The 19,937-nt window shown below is 54.0% G+C and overlaps 2 protein-coding genes across 7 annotated transcripts in view; one reads left to right on the top strand and one right to left on the bottom strand.

Moving 5' to 3' along the window:
- CRMP1 (collapsin response mediator protein 1) overlaps positions 1-4,384 on the top strand; it is a 74,333-nt gene extending 69,949 nt beyond the window's left edge. For all 5 annotated transcript variants that reach the window (XM_072806518.1, XM_072806513.1, XM_072806519.1 and 2 more), the window contains exons 13-14: positions 634-799; positions 3,322-4,384. In XM_072806518.1, the coding sequence (XP_072662619.1) occupies positions 634-799; positions 3,322-3,413 (258 nt within the window). In that variant the 3' untranslated portion in view covers positions 3,414-4,384. The remainder of the gene's footprint in view (positions 1-633; positions 800-3,321) is intronic.
- A 1,946-nt stretch (positions 4,385-6,330) lies between these two features.
- Positions 6,331-19,937, bottom strand: part of EVC (EvC ciliary complex subunit 1) — a 69,116-nt gene continuing 55,509 nt past the window's right edge. The window contains exons 17-21 of one of the 2 annotated variants that reach the window (XM_072806499.1): positions 19,095-19,206; positions 13,723-13,849; positions 12,298-12,391; positions 11,561-11,672; positions 6,331-11,024 (exon numbers count right to left, since the gene is read on the bottom strand). In XM_072806499.1, the coding sequence (XP_072662600.1) occupies positions 10,943-11,024; positions 11,561-11,672; positions 12,298-12,391; positions 13,723-13,849; positions 19,095-19,206 (527 nt within the window). In that variant the 3' untranslated portion in view covers positions 6,331-10,942. The remainder of the gene's footprint in view (positions 11,025-11,560; positions 11,673-12,297; positions 12,392-13,722; positions 13,850-19,094; positions 19,207-19,937) is intronic. The other variant, XM_072806507.1, reaches the window with a different exon arrangement.

Genomic DNA, 19,937 nt, shown 5'->3' with positions numbered 1-19,937 from the left:
TATGTGTGTTGGGTTATATACATGGGGGATATGTGTGAATTACGTGTGTACAGATGTATATGTGGAGCAAGTGGGTACATGCATACGGGGTGTGTGTGCACATGTGTATGCACATCTGTGCATGCATTACGTGGAGTGAGTGCATGTATGTGGTATGCGCATGCATGTGAATGCATGTGTGTCTGTACATGTATGTGGAGTAAGTGGGTGCATGCATGCAGGGTTGTGCACATGTGTGTGCACATGTGTATGCATGTGTCTATGTACGTGTGTGTATGTGGAGTAAGTGGGTGCATGCAGGGTGTGCACATGTGTACACGTTTGTACATGTGTGTATATGGAGTAAGGGTGCGTGCATGCAGGGCATGTGTGCACACATGTATGGACGTGTGTGTATGTGGAGTAAGTGGGTGCACACATGTTGGGTGTGTGTGCGCATGTGTGTGTGTGTGTAGTAAATGGGTGCATGCGTGAGGGGTATGTGTGCACACATATGTATGCATGTGTCTGGGTGAATGCACCCGTGTGTCCCCGAGCTGACCTCGGGTCACTGGCTGCAGGGCTCCAGCCTGCCTGAGTGGGAAGGCACAGGTGCATCTTGCCCATCGGTCCCCCTCCCCTCCCTCTGTGTAGGTTTCGGGGTTGCAAGGTGTTCCCAGGGGCATGTACGACGGTCCTGTGTACGAGGTGCCAGCCACACCCAAATATGCAACTCCTGCTCCCTCTGCCAAGTCCTCGCCTTCCAAACACCAGCCCCCGCCCATCAGAAACCTCCACCAGTCCAACTTCAGTTTATCAGGTAAGAGGCTCCCCACGCCCATGGCGCTTCCCAGGGGACCCCGCAGGCACTAGCTGAGAAAGCAAGGGGTGGGTGGGGAGCCCCATCACCTCTCCTCCCGGGAGCGGCAGAGCGGGTGGGGGAGGTCAGGAAACGGAGGGAGTCCACAGGGGCTACAAAGAGATACCTGACCCTGGCTATGAAGTCTGCACAAAAATTGGCCGAGCTCATCCTTAAGCACACCTTCCCTGTGAAGCTGACCGTGGTCCCTCAGCCCCAGGGACGCTGCAGTTTCATCAGCTCGTCACAGGAGGGCAGACACGCACACGCCTGGGAGGCTGAACTGGAATTCTGTCCCCCAGAGTATTCGAGGCATGTTTATATACCCTGGGCTAGGAGCTAGGAGTACGGCGATGAATGAGACACAGCTGGGCCGCCCCCACTTTTGCTCCGGGGTCAGCAAATGTCTTAAAGGACCTGATCATAAATAGTCTAGGTTTTGTCAGCCAAGAGGCAAAATTTAGGGTGTTAAGTAGCCATTTCAAATGCAGCATTGAAAAATATTTTTAAAAAACGTAAAAAACTATTTTTAGCTCATGGACTATACAAAAACAGGTGACGGCCAAGCTTTGTCAATCGTCCATGGTTTGCAGACTCTGACCTAACAGGAGTGAGAGCCATTTAAACAAAAGCTGGTATGCTTGGCAAAAGAGAGTGGAGGGGCAGAGAGAGATGAATATCCATTTAAATTGTGGGAGCATATATCGGAGGAGTGTCTGTCTCAGCGATTATGCAGTGGGGGGACATAAGCTGTGGTGGGGCGTGTGTCCCCAGTGCAGCTCATTTTACTTTCCATGAGCCTACATGCAAGACTTTCTCACACACTGAGTGTGATTCCAGTCTTTAAAGATAACTAGTAATTTTTCCACAAATGGACCCACAACACAACTCAAGTATCTCATCTGATGCTCAGTTGACAGAACAGGGACTGGACACAGTCCCAGGACAAGGCCCCTGGGTGGGATTGCATGGAGTTTGCAGACTAGGCCTCTCTTCTCAAGTTGTGCGATTCACCATTGCTATTAAATACAGAGGGCAAGCCCCTTCTCTTGTAGAACTACAGAAACACTGAATAGAAAGTCTGCTGGAAGGGTCCCACCACCACCACCCAGTGCCCTGGTTGGTGCTCCGTCTCTCCCAGACCCACCGCACCTCCCCGGCCAGCTTCAGGGCAAGTTAACAGGTGACTTTTTTCACTACCAGCACCATAGGCTTTCTGACATCAGGAATGATTTCACAGATGCCTTTTAAATATCCGCATGATGTCCCTTTATAGAGGTGCAGCGTGGTTTACTGCCCTAGTGTCCTTTTGCCCGACAGGTGTTTGCGAAGTAGCTGACCTGTAACCAGCAAGATGGGGAGGATTATGAGAGAAATGGGCATTAAGCACTAGGCCTGACTTCTGGTTCTGGAACTTAAGGAAGTTCCTGGTTTACCAGAAAGACGTGATATCTTCCAAGGGGACCATGAGAAAATCAGACAGCACATGACGCCACATCCATAGTGGCTTTCAGGGATCAGACAGTGGCAGAGATGGAAGGTACTCCACCTACGCTACTCTCACTTTACAGAAAAGGAAGTGAAGGCCACGGGAAGGGTGGGTCTGATTCCAGATCACCTGGATTCCAGACATGACTTGTACTGGAACCTATCTCCGGACTGGACCCTGGAGCCCTCTCACGCTAGCTCTCCTTTTTACCTTTGTCCATCAGTCACCAGTTATTCACTGAAGACATATTTTATTGAGCACCAGGCCCTGGGCTTGGTGCTGGAGCTTTGAATCTTTAACTGCAAAAGAATGTGTAAGATTGGAACAAATGGTTGGCTTTGCAGATTTAAAACAAAAAAAAGTGATGTCTCTCCTCCACGCAGATCTGGCCATTGCAAACCAGGTGGGTAGTTCTGAGCTCTGAGTAGTTCATATGCACACACACATGCACACGCACACATACACACACTCTCATGCATACCGTACATAAACACCTTTGGAGCATCAGGCTCTGCTGTGTTGTTCTGACTCCTGGAGAAGCAGGGGCTATGGAGACAAACCAGTTGGGGCTGGAATCCTGGCCCACCCACCCACTCCAGCTCTGTCCCCCAGGGTGCATGACCTGAGTATCATGACCTGAGTATCCGATTCCTTGTCTGTAAATTTGGGGTAGAAGCACCCCCTTCATAGTACTGCTGTATACCCTAAACTCAACCATGTATGTTAAAGCATCAACTCTGTGCCTGCACACAGTAGGCACTCTGTTCACCTGTCTCAAGAACATGGAGCCAGGCAAGAAATAGTGCAGGGTAGTCGGCTGCAAGAGGGTGACCCCGGGGTCTGAGAGCAGTGAACCCATGGATGTTGCGGAGCCGTCCCAGCTCCCCGTGGATGGGTGGAGAGGCTGGAGGGCGTGTCCGGACAAGGGCTCGGCATCCCTGCCCTCCGGGGCAGCAGGTGGAACCTGTCAGGTGATAGGCTCCGTCTCTTTCAGGTGCCCAGATAGATGACAACAATCCCAGACGCACTGGCCACCGCATCGTGGCGCCCCCCGGCGGCCGCTCCAACATCACCAGCCTCGGCTGAAGGCGGACAAGTGGATGGATGAGCTAGGAATAAAGTCCATTCCTTTCCCTGTCAGGGTTTGGGAAACCGCAGTTTAATTTGGTACTGATGGGGGGAAAATTGAATGATGTTCTTTCCTCTTTTGTTTAGGAAGAAGTGGTACTAGTGTGGTGTGTTTGCTTGGAAACTCCTTGCCCCACAGTTGTGTGTTCATGCCGACTCCACCTCAGAGCATGGGGTCTCCATTTCCCTCCTTAGTGAACACAGGTTCTAGCATCGTCTTGTACTGTCCCCTCCACTTCTGACTCCACAGGCTCCATGATTCTCGGGGTGGTTCCTTTGCACCCTTGTAGCTGTTCTAGGATAGTTGATGCATGTTACTGAATTATGTATGCAAGTCTGTGAGTGCATCTGACGGAACATCGCCGAGGACCAATGTAGACACAATGCCGAGACCTCAAGCCCTCAGGGGCAACTCCAAAACTCAATGCGAAGATGTTTACTCATTGCCCCCACCCCAAGTCCATGCTTAGAAGGCAGCCTGCCCCACCCCTCCCCACCCCACTCCCATTGAGAGAACCTTCTGTGAATTCTCAGAGAGGCAGGGGAGCCTTCCAGTGCTTGCAGAGAAGCATCATCCACGTCCTGTGTCAGAAACCCTGGTCTCCGTGGCACTTGTGACTCGCCATGACGTCTTCTGGTCTGTGTGTCCTTCCAGCCAGCTCCGACTTCGGGCCTAGCCAGGTTCACACTCAGAAAGGGGTCTCCTACCCCCATCAGGGCTGACAGCAGTGGGGCGACAGCTGCTCCCTGTTGCCCCACTCCTGGTCCCTTCGAGGTGGTTGACGGGGCAGTCAGATTTTTAAAGTTTTGTACAAAGTTTTCCTTTGTAATCACCCCCATTTTTACTTAACAACTGACTTATTGTGGCTCTTATTTCTGAATTCAAAGCTTGTGAAAAAATAAAGAAAATAAACAGCCTGCTGGCCCAACTTGAGTGCTTTCATTTAAGGGTGGCTGCTTGGTGAGGTGCAAATGCTCAGCACTCTTCCTCGTAATGATTGGAGTTGCTTCCCAGGACTCACTCTTGGTAGACACTGGGGGAAGCAGGGGAGACAGGAGAGGGAGCCAGTCATGAGGTGTGGAGTGTTGATCTCAGACCCAGAGGTCATGGTGGGAAAAGTAGGTGGCTTTTATTTTTATTTTATTTTATTTTATTTTATTTTATTTATTTTATTTTATTTTATTATTTTATTTTATTATTTTATTTTTTAAATTTTAAAAAAATTTTTAATTTAATTTAATTTTTTCAATTTATTTTTTTAATTTTTTATTTTATTTTATTTTATTTTATTTTATTTTATTTTATTTTATTTTATTATTTTATTTTTTTTATTTAAGTAGGTGGCTTCTATAACATGGTTTGAAAGCACACGTCCATTCCCTCCTGCCTGGCCTATCCTTGGTGCACTGTCTTCTTGTAGGTTACAGTCTACCTCAGACTGAGAACTCCAACCTTCTAAACATCACATTTCTTCCCTCTGGTTCCAGGAGCAGATGCACATCATGAGTAAAAACTCAAAGTTGCTTGTCCCAATTTGCCACACTAGTAGTAGTGATAGTGATGATGGTGATGTTGGTGGTCATGATGGTGGTGGATAATAATGATGGTGATGGTGATGCTGACGATCTTGATGATGGTGGTAGAGGTGGTGATGATGGTGAGAATGATGGTGATGCTGGTGGTGGTGATGATGATGATGGTGATGATGGTGGTGGAGGTGGTGGTGATGGCGGTGATGATGATGATAATGATTATAGTGGTGGTGATGAGGCAGGCAGTATCTGTGTGGTACTGGCTGCATGTTAGGTGCTCTGTGATGTGGGCTCTATTACTATGCCCCTTTTAGAGATGAATCCTAGAGAGTTCAGTGACTTGTCCAAGATCACACAGTGAGGAAGAGGCCAATCCAGTATTTGAATCCAGGACTCTTGAAGTTGGCTCAAAGTCCAAAGTTCCTTTCTCCTGATGACGACTAAGTTTTCCTGTCACTCAAGGCAGGATGGCTGTGGATGGTTCTACATCTACTTAATTGTTTTAGTGTATTCTCCACCTGCCTGGTTTGGCTAACACACCTTAAGGTCCAACATGTGTTGGCTCACAGTCTGTCATGGACTTTCCTGAAACAAGGCTAAATACAGGGAAAGGTCAGGAATGAACGATAAGGCCTTTAGATGTTTGGCTGTGGCTCATTCAGATTATTAAAGGGCAACACAGAAACTTCCAGAAGAGTAAAGCTGGCAGCAGTGTTACCCCACTCTCCGGAAAGCATTCCTCTTCTGCATCATCCCCTAACCCATCCGGGGTGCAAGCAGAAGCAGCCCTAACACCCTCTCTCTAAGACTGACTGGTGGAGCTACTGCCCGGCTGCATAACCGACTGAGGTCACCAGCCCCCACTGTCCCACGTGAGGTTCCCCAGCACTTCCAAGAGTCACAGTCACCGGTCCTGGTGGTGCAAGACAGACAAATCTTAAGTTTTGGAAGCTGTGCCACAACATTCTTTGTAAGGCACATGCTTCTCTTTTGTGTCCTGAGATGGTAGCAAGAGGTAGGGAGTGTTTCTCGGAAAGCTTTAGCGGAAAGCTCTCTCTTCTCGCATCCATCTATCTACACCTGTGATTGTCCTTTACCATGTCATAGTCTAGTCCCAGGTTCCAGGAATTAGGATGTAGACATCTTGGGTAGAGGGGCATTATTCTATCCACAAGTCTTCTAAGTCTCCTTCCAGAAACTTTTTATCCTGCCACATTCAGGTATATGATCCATCTTTCCCTAATCTTTGTGTATAAGGAAAGGGAAGGCTCAAGACTCACTTCTTCTCATATAATATTCAGATGACCCAGCACCATTTATTGAAAACACCATCATTTCCTCATTAGGGCTGCAGTGATGGCTTTATTGTAAATCAGGCGATCATAGCATATGAGTCTTTGGTCCCGAGGTACCCTGCAAAATGAATACTAAACCCTGGGCTGGGCTGGGCTGAGTGTAGCCAGCTTCAAACTACCACCATGAACCTAGTGAGCTTACAACTCATAGTTTAAGTGGGCTCTGGTGTCCCAGTAAGGGCTGGCCTGACCCCGCTATATCCGTTGGCCTATTTTTGCACCAGTATCTCATTTTGACTCTAAAACATAAGACAACAGCCAAGGTCTCCCCATCCATGTAAAGCCCCAGCCATTTTCTGCTACCCTCTGCACTGCCTGGTGTATTCTGGCCCCAGAGTCCGTGTGGCCACTTGGTTAAGGTGAGTGGACCAGAGAAGGCTGCTCCCAAGGCCTGTCAGACCTCTGCACACCCGGGGGTTGTTCTTTGGATCAAAGTGCATGTGGTCATGACTCTGCAGCACAAGGCGTGAGTCCTGATGATGCACATTTGCAGTGTCACTGGCCCTGCGTTTCTCTCCCATGACATCAATTTCTGGAGCAGAGGCACAAGAAGAGTATTTCTTAACTAAAAGGACTTTTACCAAATTGAAGTTTCCTTCCCCATTCCCCTCTTCCTTTCTTTTCCTTCCCACCAAGTGACTGGATTGCCAGACACTGTGCTCATCAGAGGGGATGCGAGGGAAATGCATTCCGGGGGAAGGTCAGGTATGAAATTATTACCCCAAACATCTAACTGCGCCCTTTGCCCACTCCCAGGAAGAGTAGCAGAAGCATATCGCCAGCTCCTGGTGTTCCCACACAGGGAGGGGCGTCCACTCTCTTGGGGGGAGGAAGGTATAGGGGCTCTCCTGGCCTTTCTCACTCCTTCTTCCCCAGGGAAGGAGATGCACCTGCTTGCTCTGGGAAGAAGGAAATGAGTGTGCCAAGTGGTGCCTTTTGCTGTCTCCAAGGAGATGATGGACCTCAGGACACACACTTCTCCTTGGACGCGGTTTACCATGAAGTCAGTGATGTATGCACAGACCCCTCCCCAGCCCCGGGGATGGGCTTAGCGATATCTCCAGTCATAGCTTCTGTACAGTTTCCACAGCCAGAGGTTTGAACTGCACCATCCCTGAGGATCAGGTGACAGTGGGGAGGCTGTGGGCATTTCCAGGGTCGGGTGAGGGCAGGTTGCCTGGGGTTCGGTGGGCCTGTTTCTGTGTGCAGCTGAGGTAACGCTGGCTGGCCCGGCACAAATGGCCGGTGCTGTGCCACCTCTCCTGCATCGCGACACAGAGCCCAGAGTCCCGTGGCACCCGGCACCAGAAGCTGTGTGGCACAAGGGGAGGGACGGAGGTCCGCAATCTCCCAGCTGTCACATGTGTTGAATTTCGAGAAGGGGGGAACCTTAGAACGAAGTGGACTGCAGAGGTGGATTAGGCCATCCGCTGATTTACAAAATTATTTTACTTTCGGATTTGTGATTTTGTGGAATTCATCAGGCTTTTAAAAAATGTATCACTCATCCTCATCTCCTTCCTCATTCTGAATATTCACTCTCATCCCCCCTGTAGTTTCATTTGCTTTTCATGCTCTTCTCCCCCAAATGTACAGATTCCAGCAGCCCCGCCCCAGATCTGGGTCTCGCTGCTCCTCTGATCTTGCCATGTTTCGGGGTTGTCCCCATGGCAGAGGCTTGTGTCTGGAGCCGTGTGTGTGGCCAGGTAGGAAGAGGAGAACAAGCCTTTGTGGCCTCAGGGCCAATCCCAGCCCTCCAACGTGGCTCCATCAGTTACCAAGCCCGGGTGCCCATCTCCCCGACTGCTCTGCCAATGTCCCAACTGGTTCCAAATGTGCATGGGAAATAAAGGCATGTTCATTTCCCCCCTCCCCATCCCAGCGGCAAAATACACGGTGCTAAGAGCCTAAGGGGAGGCTCTGATCTTGTCTGAGGGCCGCAGGGAAGGCTCCTGACAGGAGTCCTGCTGCTGAGGTGTGGGTGAGGTTTATGGGCTCGTGAGGCAGCGACTAGGGTGGGGGTAGGGCAGTTCCAGGGGGACAGTGGGAATGTCTTATGCAAAAGCCCAGTGGCAGGTGGGGGCGGGCACACAGGAGGCCGCGAGCGGAGACCGGCTGGGTGAGGGCGAGGGCATTGCGGGCCCGGGCTCTGGGACCCCCGGGTCAGGTTGGCAAGCACAGCACGCCCAGCGCAGGGGTGTGGACACATCGCGGCCCACCTCCTCCATCCATTCCTGTCCCAGGGCGTTACGGGCGGTGGGTAGTCACGGAGGTGGACCCGGAGGGGACGGCGGTCCATGTAATTTTGCCTTTTCTCCTGAGAGCAAATACCGCTGAAGCGCCCCAGCCAGAGTGCTCCGGGCCGTGTGGGCCGGGCAGGGGAGGTGGGGCGGGGCAGCAGGCCGGGCGGGCGGTTAGGAGGGTCCTGCAGCAGCAGCAGCCTCTAGATCAGCACCGAGGGAGGGTCAGGACAGACCCCGGGCGGCCAGAGGGGGCCGCAGAGTCTACGGCCTTCCTCCTTGCTGAGCTCAGGCTGCACGGGCGGTGCGTGCGCGTGACAGAATGAATTCGTAAATTCATCCGCCGTCCCCTCCCGGTCCACCTCCCTCCACCTCCGTGACACCCCATAACACAGCCTGTAACACGGCCGGCACAGGAATGGATGGGGGCCATGGGCCGCGATGCGTCCACCTGCCCTGCGCTGGGCGTGCTGTGCTTGCCAACCCCGCCCGGGCGTCCTGGAGCCTGGGCCAGACGCCGCGGAGTGTCCCGTGGCTTCTGGCGTCCACGCTGGCTTCCGACCGGGAGGCAGTTGCATGATGGAAGGCACTTCCATGCTCCCGCCGGGAGCCCCAAGGGTCCATCGCAGACAGTTCACAGTGCCCAGACTGTGCCGAGCACCCGGCTGCGCAGCAGGGCTGAAGGAGGGCCCGGCGTGTGACACAGTCCCTTGGGCTAGGAGGCCACGCTCCAGGAGCAAAACCGTCTTCACGCAAGAGCTGCGGAAGCTGAGCTGCCTTCTATCCCGCAGAGAGGCTGGTACCGCCAGGGGTCTGCATCTCCCAAGTTCAAGTCACCGGATCAGACACTCCCGGCTCCAGGATGCCCCTGTGAGGGGACCCATGGGACAAAAGTGGTTTCTATGTCAACCAGGTTCTCAAAATATGGCAAGAAGGAACCCACGGCTTGTCAGCAGACCCGGCATAGTGACGGAACACTTTATTGAGCCACGAGAGGGGGCTGCTGGCCAACTCTGGAAATTCGGCAGCTGCTGGGTCAGGACCTGATGCTCTGACAGGAAGCATCCTTAACACGCCAGGTAACCGTCGCGGATGACTTCTTCTGTCCCGAGCCACTGTCTCCTAATAGTCTTCTTTAGATTTTAAGAAATAAAAATTCAGGCCACAGACGGGCCAGGAAATCCCCGTGACAGGGGCTCCTGGAGCCCGGCGCCCACTGCATTCTGGAAATCTGTGGAATCACAGAGCCCTCTGTCCAGACTTGCTGGGAGCCGACACACTTTGACTCAGGTCAGTGAGTGATGCCCCCAGGGGGACCTCTGGCCGCGTCTGGAGACACCTTTAGTTGCCACGCCTGGGGGGTGCTCCTGGAATCTGCTGGTTCAGGGGTGCTGCTAAACATCCCACGATGCACAGAACAGCCCCTGCCCCCAAACGAGGAATGATCTCACCCAAAGTGTCCACGGTGCAGAGGGTGAGAATCTCTGATTTCAATGAAAATAATAATTTTCTTTCCAGGTGGGAAATGCCTCTCCTAGCTGTGGTTTAAATATGGCCAGTCTGGAAGGTTCTGGATTCTCTCCCTGACCAGGGGAGCAGCAGAGCTCCCTGGGGAACAGGTCTCCTGGGGGTGAACTGCTGTCCCCTCCCAGGGGAAGGCCCTGCTGCAGGTGTCACTATGCATCCGTGGGGCCGCAGGACCCCAGCGGGGGTGACGTAGGCCTGCAGGCCAGTGATTCCATGGTCTGTGTCAGGGTCACAGGGCCCTGAGACTCACCCCCCAAAGTGACCAGGAGTTCGCTGCTGGCTGAGCCAAGGGGGAATGGATCCAGATGAGTGGCCAGGTGCATGGGACATGGCACACAGGACACAGAGCACGAGGTGACAGAAATAAATGGTGAAGAGGCTTCAGGCTGGAAGACCCCAGCCCTCCAGAGACCCCTGCACTCCCAGCAGAACTCCTCGGAGCGTCTGGGGAGCAGGGGGGCTCTGGGCTGGTGTGATTCAGCCTCACGCTGGGAAGGCAGCTTCGGGGGGCAGGAGGACACGGTGGGGTGGACGGCTTAGACAGCTAGAGGAAGAGGTCGCTGAGGAAGGGAGCCACGTCTGGAAGCCAGAGAGGGAGAGAAGCGCACACAGGTGCTCCACAGGGGCTTCTAATTCACAGGCGGTCGGGTCCACCTTTCTCATTGAGGCTTTGTCAGGTACTGTCCAGCCGTCTCCATCCAGCCGCCTCACAGCGAGCCTGGGAGGCAGAGGGGGACCCCCGTCCCCCCGGTGGCCCTCACCATCTCACCCGGGTGGGGCGGGCAGGCGGCCTGCAGGCCAGGTCCTCCGCTTGGGCCCCGATCCCTGAAAACTACAAATTGGTTTTCTCCCTTAGCAGCTTCTTGGGGCTCTCGCCGTCACCAGCTTCATTTTCTTGCTGGTTCAGCCTTCTGCTGTTCAAGACATGGAAGCAAAGCAAGCAGCGGTCAGAACTCTGATTCCAGATCTGTCGGAAGAACTCACCCAGTCACATCAGAGGAAGAGGCAGTGACAGGTGATCTAAACCAGTTTCCTTCGACTGGGGTTGTGAGGAGACAAGCACAGCTCCCAGCTTCCCTCTGCTTGGTGGGGGGGTCACCTGAGGGCCACAGGGAAAGGAAGACCCGCCCCCACTCAGATGACTGGGTGCCCAGGGCACATTTACCGTACAGCAAATCCCAAGGCAACTGTGGCCAGTGAGGGCCTGGCGTGGGGTGGGGGGTGCGGTGACTGCCAAGCCATACAGGCTGGGTGCTGGTGGGACGTGGAGCTAGGCTGTGGCCTGACCCAGCCAAATCGGACACGAATAGTGACAAGGGTACCAACACCTCCCACCCTCGCCCATCATTTCTGGGACCCTCTGGCTAACACCTCTGAGAAAGGAGCCCGTTTTCCTGCTTTGGGTGGTCAGTAAGCATCCACAGGCAGTACGCCAGGGGCCCCGCTGTACCTGAGTGATCCCGAGGGGTGGGCCCCGGAGGCAGGGTCATCGTCGGTGGGCTCCCCGGGGTCCCCTTTCTCCCGGGGTGGGGGCTTCTTTCTTCTCGTCCTTACGGGCTTCTCTGCGGGAGATGCATAAAGCCAGGCAGTGGCTCTGTGACCCCAGCACATGACTGCACCCCAGCCAGGCACTTTCTGGGTACCTCTGTGGCCAAGTATGCTCTTATACCCATTGAACTTGTAGGGAAACTGAGGCCGGGAGTGAGGCGCTTTCCCAAGGTCCCACAGCCATTAAACGGCAGAGCTGGGACAGGAGCCCAGGGCTGTCAGGCTCCCGCTGTTTCAGCCACACTGAGCTGACCTGAACATTGGAGAACACAGCACCTGTACGGTAGCCTTTGTTTTAGGACACCCCTGTGTTCTTAGGCACCACCCCGCTCTTCCCCGTGAGCACTCTACACCTGTGAAATCCCTGAAGTTGCTATGGGCAACCAGATAATTCATGGAGGAGGAATTATTCCCATCTTATGGATGGGGACACAGAGACTCGGCTGGTAAGCTGCAGACCTAAGAATCGAAAGTGCTGGATGGTGGGGAGCCGGGGGCCCAAGCGCCACCCTAACCGAGCCGCTCATTCACAGACAAGCACAACACAGATACACACATGGTGAGTGGCAGACACGGGACTAGAATCCACATTCCCAGCCCGGAGAGCCTCCCGCCGTGCTCACACCCCCCATGACTTACCTGACACTCCACGCTTACTTGGCAACGGTCTGCTTTGGGCAAGGGGCACCCGGGCCAGCGCCGCAAGCTCAGAGATGAAGCTCTGCTCCGCCTCCTGAAGGCAAGGAGGCGGGGTCATCGGGGTGCCCTCAGCCCAGTCCCGCCTCCCCGCCACAGTGAGGTTGGCGCTCCCGAGGGTGGCTGACGGGGCTGTGTCCCAGGGTGCAGACAGGTCTCCCAGCAGCACCCCAGAGGCGGCAGGAGTGAGGCAGATGCATGTGCAAGGGAGGGAGCTGGCGTGTTCCAGCTCCTGCCAGAGAACCGTCCATCTTCACTCATGCCAGCCAGGGACCCCCCCACCCCCTTTTACAGATGAGAACATTGAGGTGAGGGCCCAGTGAGGGCCTGGTGAGGGCCACAGAGGGGGAGCAGCAGAGCCGGGGTCGAACCTGCTTCTGCCCGCTTCCAGAGCCTGAGTTCTTAGCTGCCGACACTGTGGTTTAACCACAGACCTGGCTTCCGTGATTTATTAACTGTGATGCTAGATGGTGACCTAACCTCTCAGAGCCTCAGTGTCCCCAACTGTAACTGGAACACAGCAGTGACCCCCTCCTCTATCGGAGGATGACATCAGATAGTGTATGTACCACTCCCGGCTCAATGACAGGTCCTCAGTTACTAGGGGTTAACCACCATTGCTGTCGCCTTTTGCGTGACGCACTGGGGGTAAATACCCTGAAGGACCCAACGCTGTTAAGTGCTTCCATTCTGGAATTTTTTTTTGAGAGAGGGAGAGACAGTGGGCGAGCACACGCCTGCACATGCATGCGACTGAGGGAGGGGCAGAGGGAGAGAGAGGATCTTAAGCTGGCTCCACGCTCAGTTTGGAGCCCAACACCAGGCTCCATCCCACCACCCTGAGATCATGACCTGAGCCAAAACCAGGTGTTGGATGCCTAACCGACTGAGCCACCCAGGCGCCCTAATATTTGATTTTTTTTTAAAAAGGCAGCCACTTTGCTTTATTGCCACACTTTATATAATCTCACACTGATGAGACTTCCCTGTGATGAAGCAACCACTTTATTTCGAGAGGGCTGAGCCCTCTGCATGTCCTAGATAAAGAGCAGCACCGCCTACGTGACACTGACAGGCCCACGTGGTGGCCATCCACGCACACAGAGGAGCTCACTTTTCCAGCGCCACAGACATGAGCCAATGAGTGCTCCGGGCCTGGCCCCGGGCTGGGTGCTGCAGACGCTCTGGGGAGACAACGTGGCCCTGCCGACCCCCAGGCTCACGGTCAAGTCATCCGCCCAAGATGACCTCACTGAGCCAGGGCTGAGGTCTTCTGCTGACCTGCGATCATGAGAGTGGCCTCTTGCTATTCTCATTCCTCTTTAAACCTCTGCCCACGTGGTGAAGGCACTTTTCTGATACTTGTACCTGCAGTTGGGTCTCAAGCTGGGCTTCCAGGTGATCCATAGCCCTCGCCTTCTGCTTCCAAGCATCCAGGCGGATCTGCTGGTGCACGGTGAACTGGGCCAGAAACTTCTTCTGCTGTGCCACCATCCTGGCAGAAGGAACAAAGGCCATCAGCTGCCCTTGGCGGCCGGTTAATCAGAGGCCCAGCACAACGGTTTCCCAGGGGCCTGCTGAGTCATGGGAGTTGGTGGCCAGCAGCTGCCCTTGGGCCCTCAGAGCCATGAGACAAGAGTGGCCTTTGCTGGCACGATTTATGGGAGCAGCTCAGAGGGGTGGGGGCATCCCTGGGGTCCCGCAGCTGCCAAGTGACTGGACAGCAAGTGGCATCTTCATAGGAGAAAATAATCTGAACCCAGGGGCAGGGGGACATGCTCCTGAGGACCAGAGGTCCCCCCAGCTACCCATCCATCCTGAAAACCTAAAACATGTCCAAGCAGGCATCTGACAAATCCCAAATATGGGAGCACCCCCTCCCCTGCTCCCCCCACCCGAGGCTTCTGTGTGGCAGTGCTTTGAGCGGAGGCAGCAGCCAGGTCCCTGACGCCCAGGCATCCCCCATGGCTTTCAGGGGCAGAGACCCCTCCCCTCCTGCTCTGAATCACTCTCTTCCTGGGCTGACCTTCCTCTGACCCTCAGCAAACAGGAACATTCCACCCCACCCTCCTGGTTTGCATAAAGGCTCTCTGCTTTCTGCTTTCTGACCTTTTTTGTTTTGTTTTTAAAGTAGATTCCACGCCCAGTGGAGAACCCAACACAGGGCTTGGAACTCTACCCTAGATCAAGAGCCCGATGCTTAATGGACCGAGCCACCCAGGCTTTTATTCTTTCAGACCTTTTTTTTTTTTTTTTTAAAGTGTTTTCTTTTCTTCTTTCTTTCTTTCTTTCTTTCTTTCTTTCTTTCTTTCTTTCTTTCTTTCTTCCTTCCTTCCTTCCTTCCTTCCTTCCTTCCTTCCTTCTTTTCTTTCCTTTCTTTTCTTTCTTTCTTTCATTTTTGTAATAATAAATTTATTTTTTATTGGTGTTCAATTTGCCAACATACAGAATAACACCCAGTGCTCATCCCGTCAAGTGCCCCCCTCAGTGTCCGTCACCCAGTCACCCCCACCCCCCGCCCTCCTCCCCTTCCCCCACCCCTAGTTCATTCCCCAGAGTTAGGAGTCTTCCATGTTCTGTCTCCCTTTCTGATATTTCCTACCCATTTCTTCTCCCTTCCCCTCTATTCCCTTTTTATTTATATTCCCCAAATGAATGAGAACATATAATGTTTGTCCTTCTCCAACTGACTTACTTCACTCAGCATAATACCCTCCAGTTCCATCCAAGTCGAAGCATATGGTGGGTATTTGTCATTTCTAGTGGCTGAGTAATATTCCATTGTATACATAGACCACATCTTCTTTATCCATTCATCTTTCGATGGACACCGCGGCTCCTTCCACAGTTTGGCTATTGTGGACATTGCTGCTAGAAACATCGGGGTGCAGGTGTCCCGGCGTTTCATTGCATCTGTATCTTTGGAGTAAATCCCCAGCAGTGCAATTGCTGGGTCGTAGGGCAGGTCTATTTTTAACTCTTTGAGGAACCTCCACACAGTTTTCCAGAGTGGCTGCACCATTTCTTTCAGACCTTTTGTGACTGCTTTTCTCAAAGGGCTAACTGTCTGGACCTGAACACAGAAGCGGTCTCTGGCCTCAGCAGGTAGGCAGGTAGCTGTTCGGGGAGTTTGCCCAAAGGCACAACATTGCACCTGGCTTTTGCTTCATGCTCTTCTGTCCCCAGTAACCTCTTTCCCCTCTTCTTTGTATTGGCCTGGTGAGCTCCTACTCATCCTACCAGACCCCATCATTAATCCACCCATCCACTTCTTCACTTATACAGAGAGACACCTCTGGCCTGCCAGGTAGATACAGGTGCCAATATGAGACTCACAGTCCCTGAGTGCACAAAGCTGCACGGTGTGAGCTGGGGCTGGGGGGGAAATGTCGTTGGAAGAGCAGAGGTCAGTGCCCTGCGGGACAGCCTCTCCCCTCTCCCACACCCTCAAGGGAGCTGCATTAATTTCCCGGGGGCTGCTCTGACACATGGCCACAAGCTGAAGCAGGTGACCTAACACAAGTGAAGTCTATTCTCTCATGGCAATGGTGGCCAGAAGGGCTCCCTCCAAAGGTTCTAGAGGGGAGCCCCTTCCCTGCCTCTCCCCTCTCCCTCTCCCCGTGGCTGCTGGGGCTCCTTGGCTGGTGTCTGTTGCATCCCAATCTCCGCCTCCGTCTTCACATGGTCCTCTCTGTGAGTGATCGAGTCTCCCTCTACCCCACCTGCCATTGGATTCAGGGCCCGCTGGGACAATCCAGGATGATCTTGTTTTGAGATCTTTCACTTAATGGCATCTGCAAAGATCTTCCTTCCAAATAGGTCGCATGCACAGGCTCCATGGATTAGGACAAGAGAGGGGGCCCCCATGCAGAGGCTAGGTAGCTTTTTGCTGGGAGCAGCCCGCCCTGTGCCCGTCTGCCAACAGGCTGTGGACTGGGCTAAGGGGAATGGCCGGTGGTGACAGTACTACACAGGGAGGGGTCGGGGTGGGGCTTCACCCTGCGAGGCCCAGGGAACCATGGAAGGGCCCAGGAGAGACCCAGGCTCAGCTGCCTCATGGTTATGGGGTGCCCGGGCTGTGGAGGGGACAGCAGGATGAGACAGGAGGCCAGAGGCCACAGCTCTCAGCCAGGAGGGGAGTGGCGAGGTCGTGAGACAAGACAGTGGCCGAGAGAGGAGCCATGCTCTGGACAATCCTGTCTGAAGGGGGACAGCTGCATGTGCCCTGGCTCCAGAGCACGAGCACCCTCAGCACTGCTGATCCTCCAGCACCTTCTGGAAGAAGGGAATGCCCTGGCTGTAGGCCTGGAGGAGGGTCTGAGGCACCTAGACAGGCATGCGAGCTCCTAAACCTCTTAGACTCATACTTGATTATGGAAATGGATACTGAAAAGACATCCCTTCTCAAAGAGTTCTGGTCCCAGAGCTGTTTCGATCTCTAGTGGCACCGTGCACAGTGCAGAAGGCACAGTTGTGACAACTGCCGGTGGTGAGGGACTTCAGGGCACGGGCCCTATGCCCCCCTTGCCGTGGGCTCCGCTCGCTCTACGCATGCTCTCTGACCGTAACACGTCTGTGAGGCAGGAGCTACCTCAACCCCACGTCACAGACGGGGAGCCTGAGGTTCAGGGCAGGAGGGGACCCGGCCAGCGTGTAGCTGTTGGAAGGGGCCGTCCCACCAGTGTCGCTGGCACCCGAGACAGGCTCTCCCACAATCCCATGGCTCGCCAGAGATGCCATTTGGAATTTGCCTGTGGACTGACAATTGCTTCATGGGCTTATTCTTGTTGCTGCTCCTTTTAATCAATTATCTGTTGTCACGACACAGCTCGGTCCCTGGGTGTTCTGGCCGACTTTCTCGAGGAACTGTGAGTTCGGGAAAGACGGGAAGGGCACCAATGGCCACAGATGAGCCTCTAAGTCACAGTGAGATTCGGTCACCCGCATCCCCACTGGGCCCTGCTTCCATCTTCCACAAACCTGGCGGAGGTTGGGCTGGGGGTGGCTGAGGCTCCTCTTTCTGGGTCACTGGGGTCAAAGTACGGCCCTTGGACTACATCCATCAGAATCCCCGGAGAGGAGGAGTGTGTTAACAACTGAGGTTCCTGGGTACCCTTCAAAGCCTCTGAGTCTGAGTGTCCAGGTGTGGGGCCAGGGATCTGCATGTTCTCCAGTGGGAGACCCAAGTGAGCTGATGTTCCCCGCACCTGAGAACTGCCGGCCTATAGTTCAATGGAGATACAACTACTGATCATGCCTTGCAAACCCATGGCAGGACCACAGCTAATGGTTGGTCGGAGGATTTATGGAGAAGGGATGGAAGATGCAGTCTGACCAAGGGGATGGCCTTGTGGTTCTTGTTTCCTTAACAGTTGTCAGATGTGGGGCTGGGATTTCCTGTGGGGCATGGCACAGAGCCCACACTGCCATCGTGCAGGGCTGTGGTCGTCCTGCTGCTGCTCTGTTAAGACAAGGGACCTGCATCCCCGCCCCGTCATCCTGAAGGGCCTCTCCCCTCCCCCAGCAGAGCACCTGCGCCTATTTCTTGCTGTTTACCTGCCCGTCTCCCCCTTCAGACTGTGAGCTCAGGGGTGACAGGTGTTGTCCCCAGGGGCTAGCTCAGGGTGTAGGAAGAGTAGATGCTTACAGGGGCATGTGGGTACAGCACCCACACCCCTAGATCACCGAGTGCTTGTCTGCCCTTTGGCTTCTTACGTCGAGCACCTGGGTCTATGCCTCATGGCTTTCTCTGGCCCCGGGAGTGTGTTTGGCCAGCTCAAGGGTGGGCTGGAGGGCTGGTGGTCTAACACCTCCTGGGAGGACCTTCAACCAATGTGGAGCGGGGGTTGGTAGACATGTCCTTATTTTCTGCATCCCTTGCTGGCATAATTGGAAGTAGAATTGTACACAGTCTCTCAGAAGGTCCAGGGTGGGATTGGGCCTCAGGTGCTGTGGAAACACCTCATTGCCCTGAGGTTTGTTTGCTTTTTTCCTGTTGTGGTAGGCCACACAGTGCCGATAGGCGTCCCTCATGCCTGGAGCCCATGAAGATGTTACATTCCATGGCAATCAGGTCTTTGCAGGCTTGATCAGAGTCACCAACTTTAAGACTTGGAGATTGTCCTGGATTATTTGGGTGGGTCTTAATCACAGGAATGCTACAAGCAGAGCAGTTTCTCCAACTGGAGTCAGAGAGATGTGGCAGGAGAGGAAGGCAGAGGATTCCAAGCACCGTAGAGGCTGTGAGCAAGGACCAGAGACAGGCCTCGGAGGAAGGGGCGGCCACCAACTGACAGCCACCACGCAGCAGGACCTCAGTTCTACCAGGAACTAGACAGAACCGACAGCCTGAGCAAGCCTGAAAAGATTCTTCCCAGAGCCTGGACAAGAGCCCAGCCAGCTGGCACCCTGATTTAGGCTGTATGAGGCCCAGAAAAACCAGCAGCACCTACCAGGACCTCTGAGCTGCAGAGCCATGTGGTTCGTCGCTGCCTGTGGTTACGCCGCAGTGCGAGACACCCATGGGCCTCGCATCCCTTACCCTCACTGTGCTTCCTGGGGTCACCTCCAGAGTAAACAGCCTGCCCCCCATTGTCAAGGGACCCCACCACCATCTGAACTCACTCATTCCCTCGTGCCAGGCCCCTTCTAGGGGCCGTGTGTCCAGCAGGGAGCCAGACAGAGACACATGCCATCAGATGCTGAGTGTGCAGCAGAGACGTCAGAAGAGGAGAGCTCACCTCTGGTGGACAGCCTCGCAGGCTTCGCCAGCTCCACCTGCCATCTGGCTCCCGGATGAAGGCTCCCCAAGTCCCTGCTTTGTCCGCAGCTTGTAATTCTCTGCTCTCTCACCTAAACCATTCAGCACACAAGATATCAGGGGGATGCCTGGGGATAACCTCTGCGCCAGGTTTGGAGAGGGGCTGGGGCTCAGAGGTCAGTGGGGCACCTGACCTCAGAGTGTGCGGTTTACCCAGCACCCATGCTTCCCCTGGGAGAGGCTCCATGTGCATGAGAAAGCTCAGCTTCCATCATAGACCTTGTGCCCAAGAGGAATATGACCCCTGCTCTCCCTGCAACTGCTCAGCCCCTGCTTTAAGCACCAGGAGCTAGGATGGCAAATACGGAAGACTTAGCATGAAGGGGCCACCACAAATAAAATGCACACTGAAAAGGAGAAAGGATTCGATGGACAGAGCTGCTGGTGTGCAGCCAGCCTCACATATGTGAGCGCTTTCTGAGGGCCTAGGCAGTCTGGCCTCTGAGTCCGAGGTGCGTGGACTGCATATCAGGTCATACTTCCACTGACCCAGCTGTGAGATGGCCAGCAGGCCACCAACCCCGCTGGACCTGAGCCTTCTAGAACACAGAGAGAAGTTTAAATGGATGTTCTCTAACCTGGATGATCTCTAGGGATGTCATATTCTCTAGCTCTTCAATTACTGAACGAGGCAAAAGTTGCTCAATTAAGTTTTATCATTTCAATGCATTTACTGAAAAAGTCCTCCCATTAGAGCTGGGGTATCAGGGAAGCAGGAAATCAGAGCTGAGACGATGTGTAGAGGGTGAACCCTACCCCACAG

This window comes from Canis lupus, chromosome 2, assembly GCF_048164855.1.
Source record: "Canis lupus baileyi chromosome 2, mCanLup2.hap1, whole genome shotgun sequence".
NCBI classification, from domain to species: Eukaryota; Metazoa; Chordata; class Mammalia; order Carnivora; family Canidae; genus Canis; species Canis lupus.
Note: the sequence above shows the minus strand (reverse complement) of the source record. Positions and strands in the feature narration are given on the sequence as shown.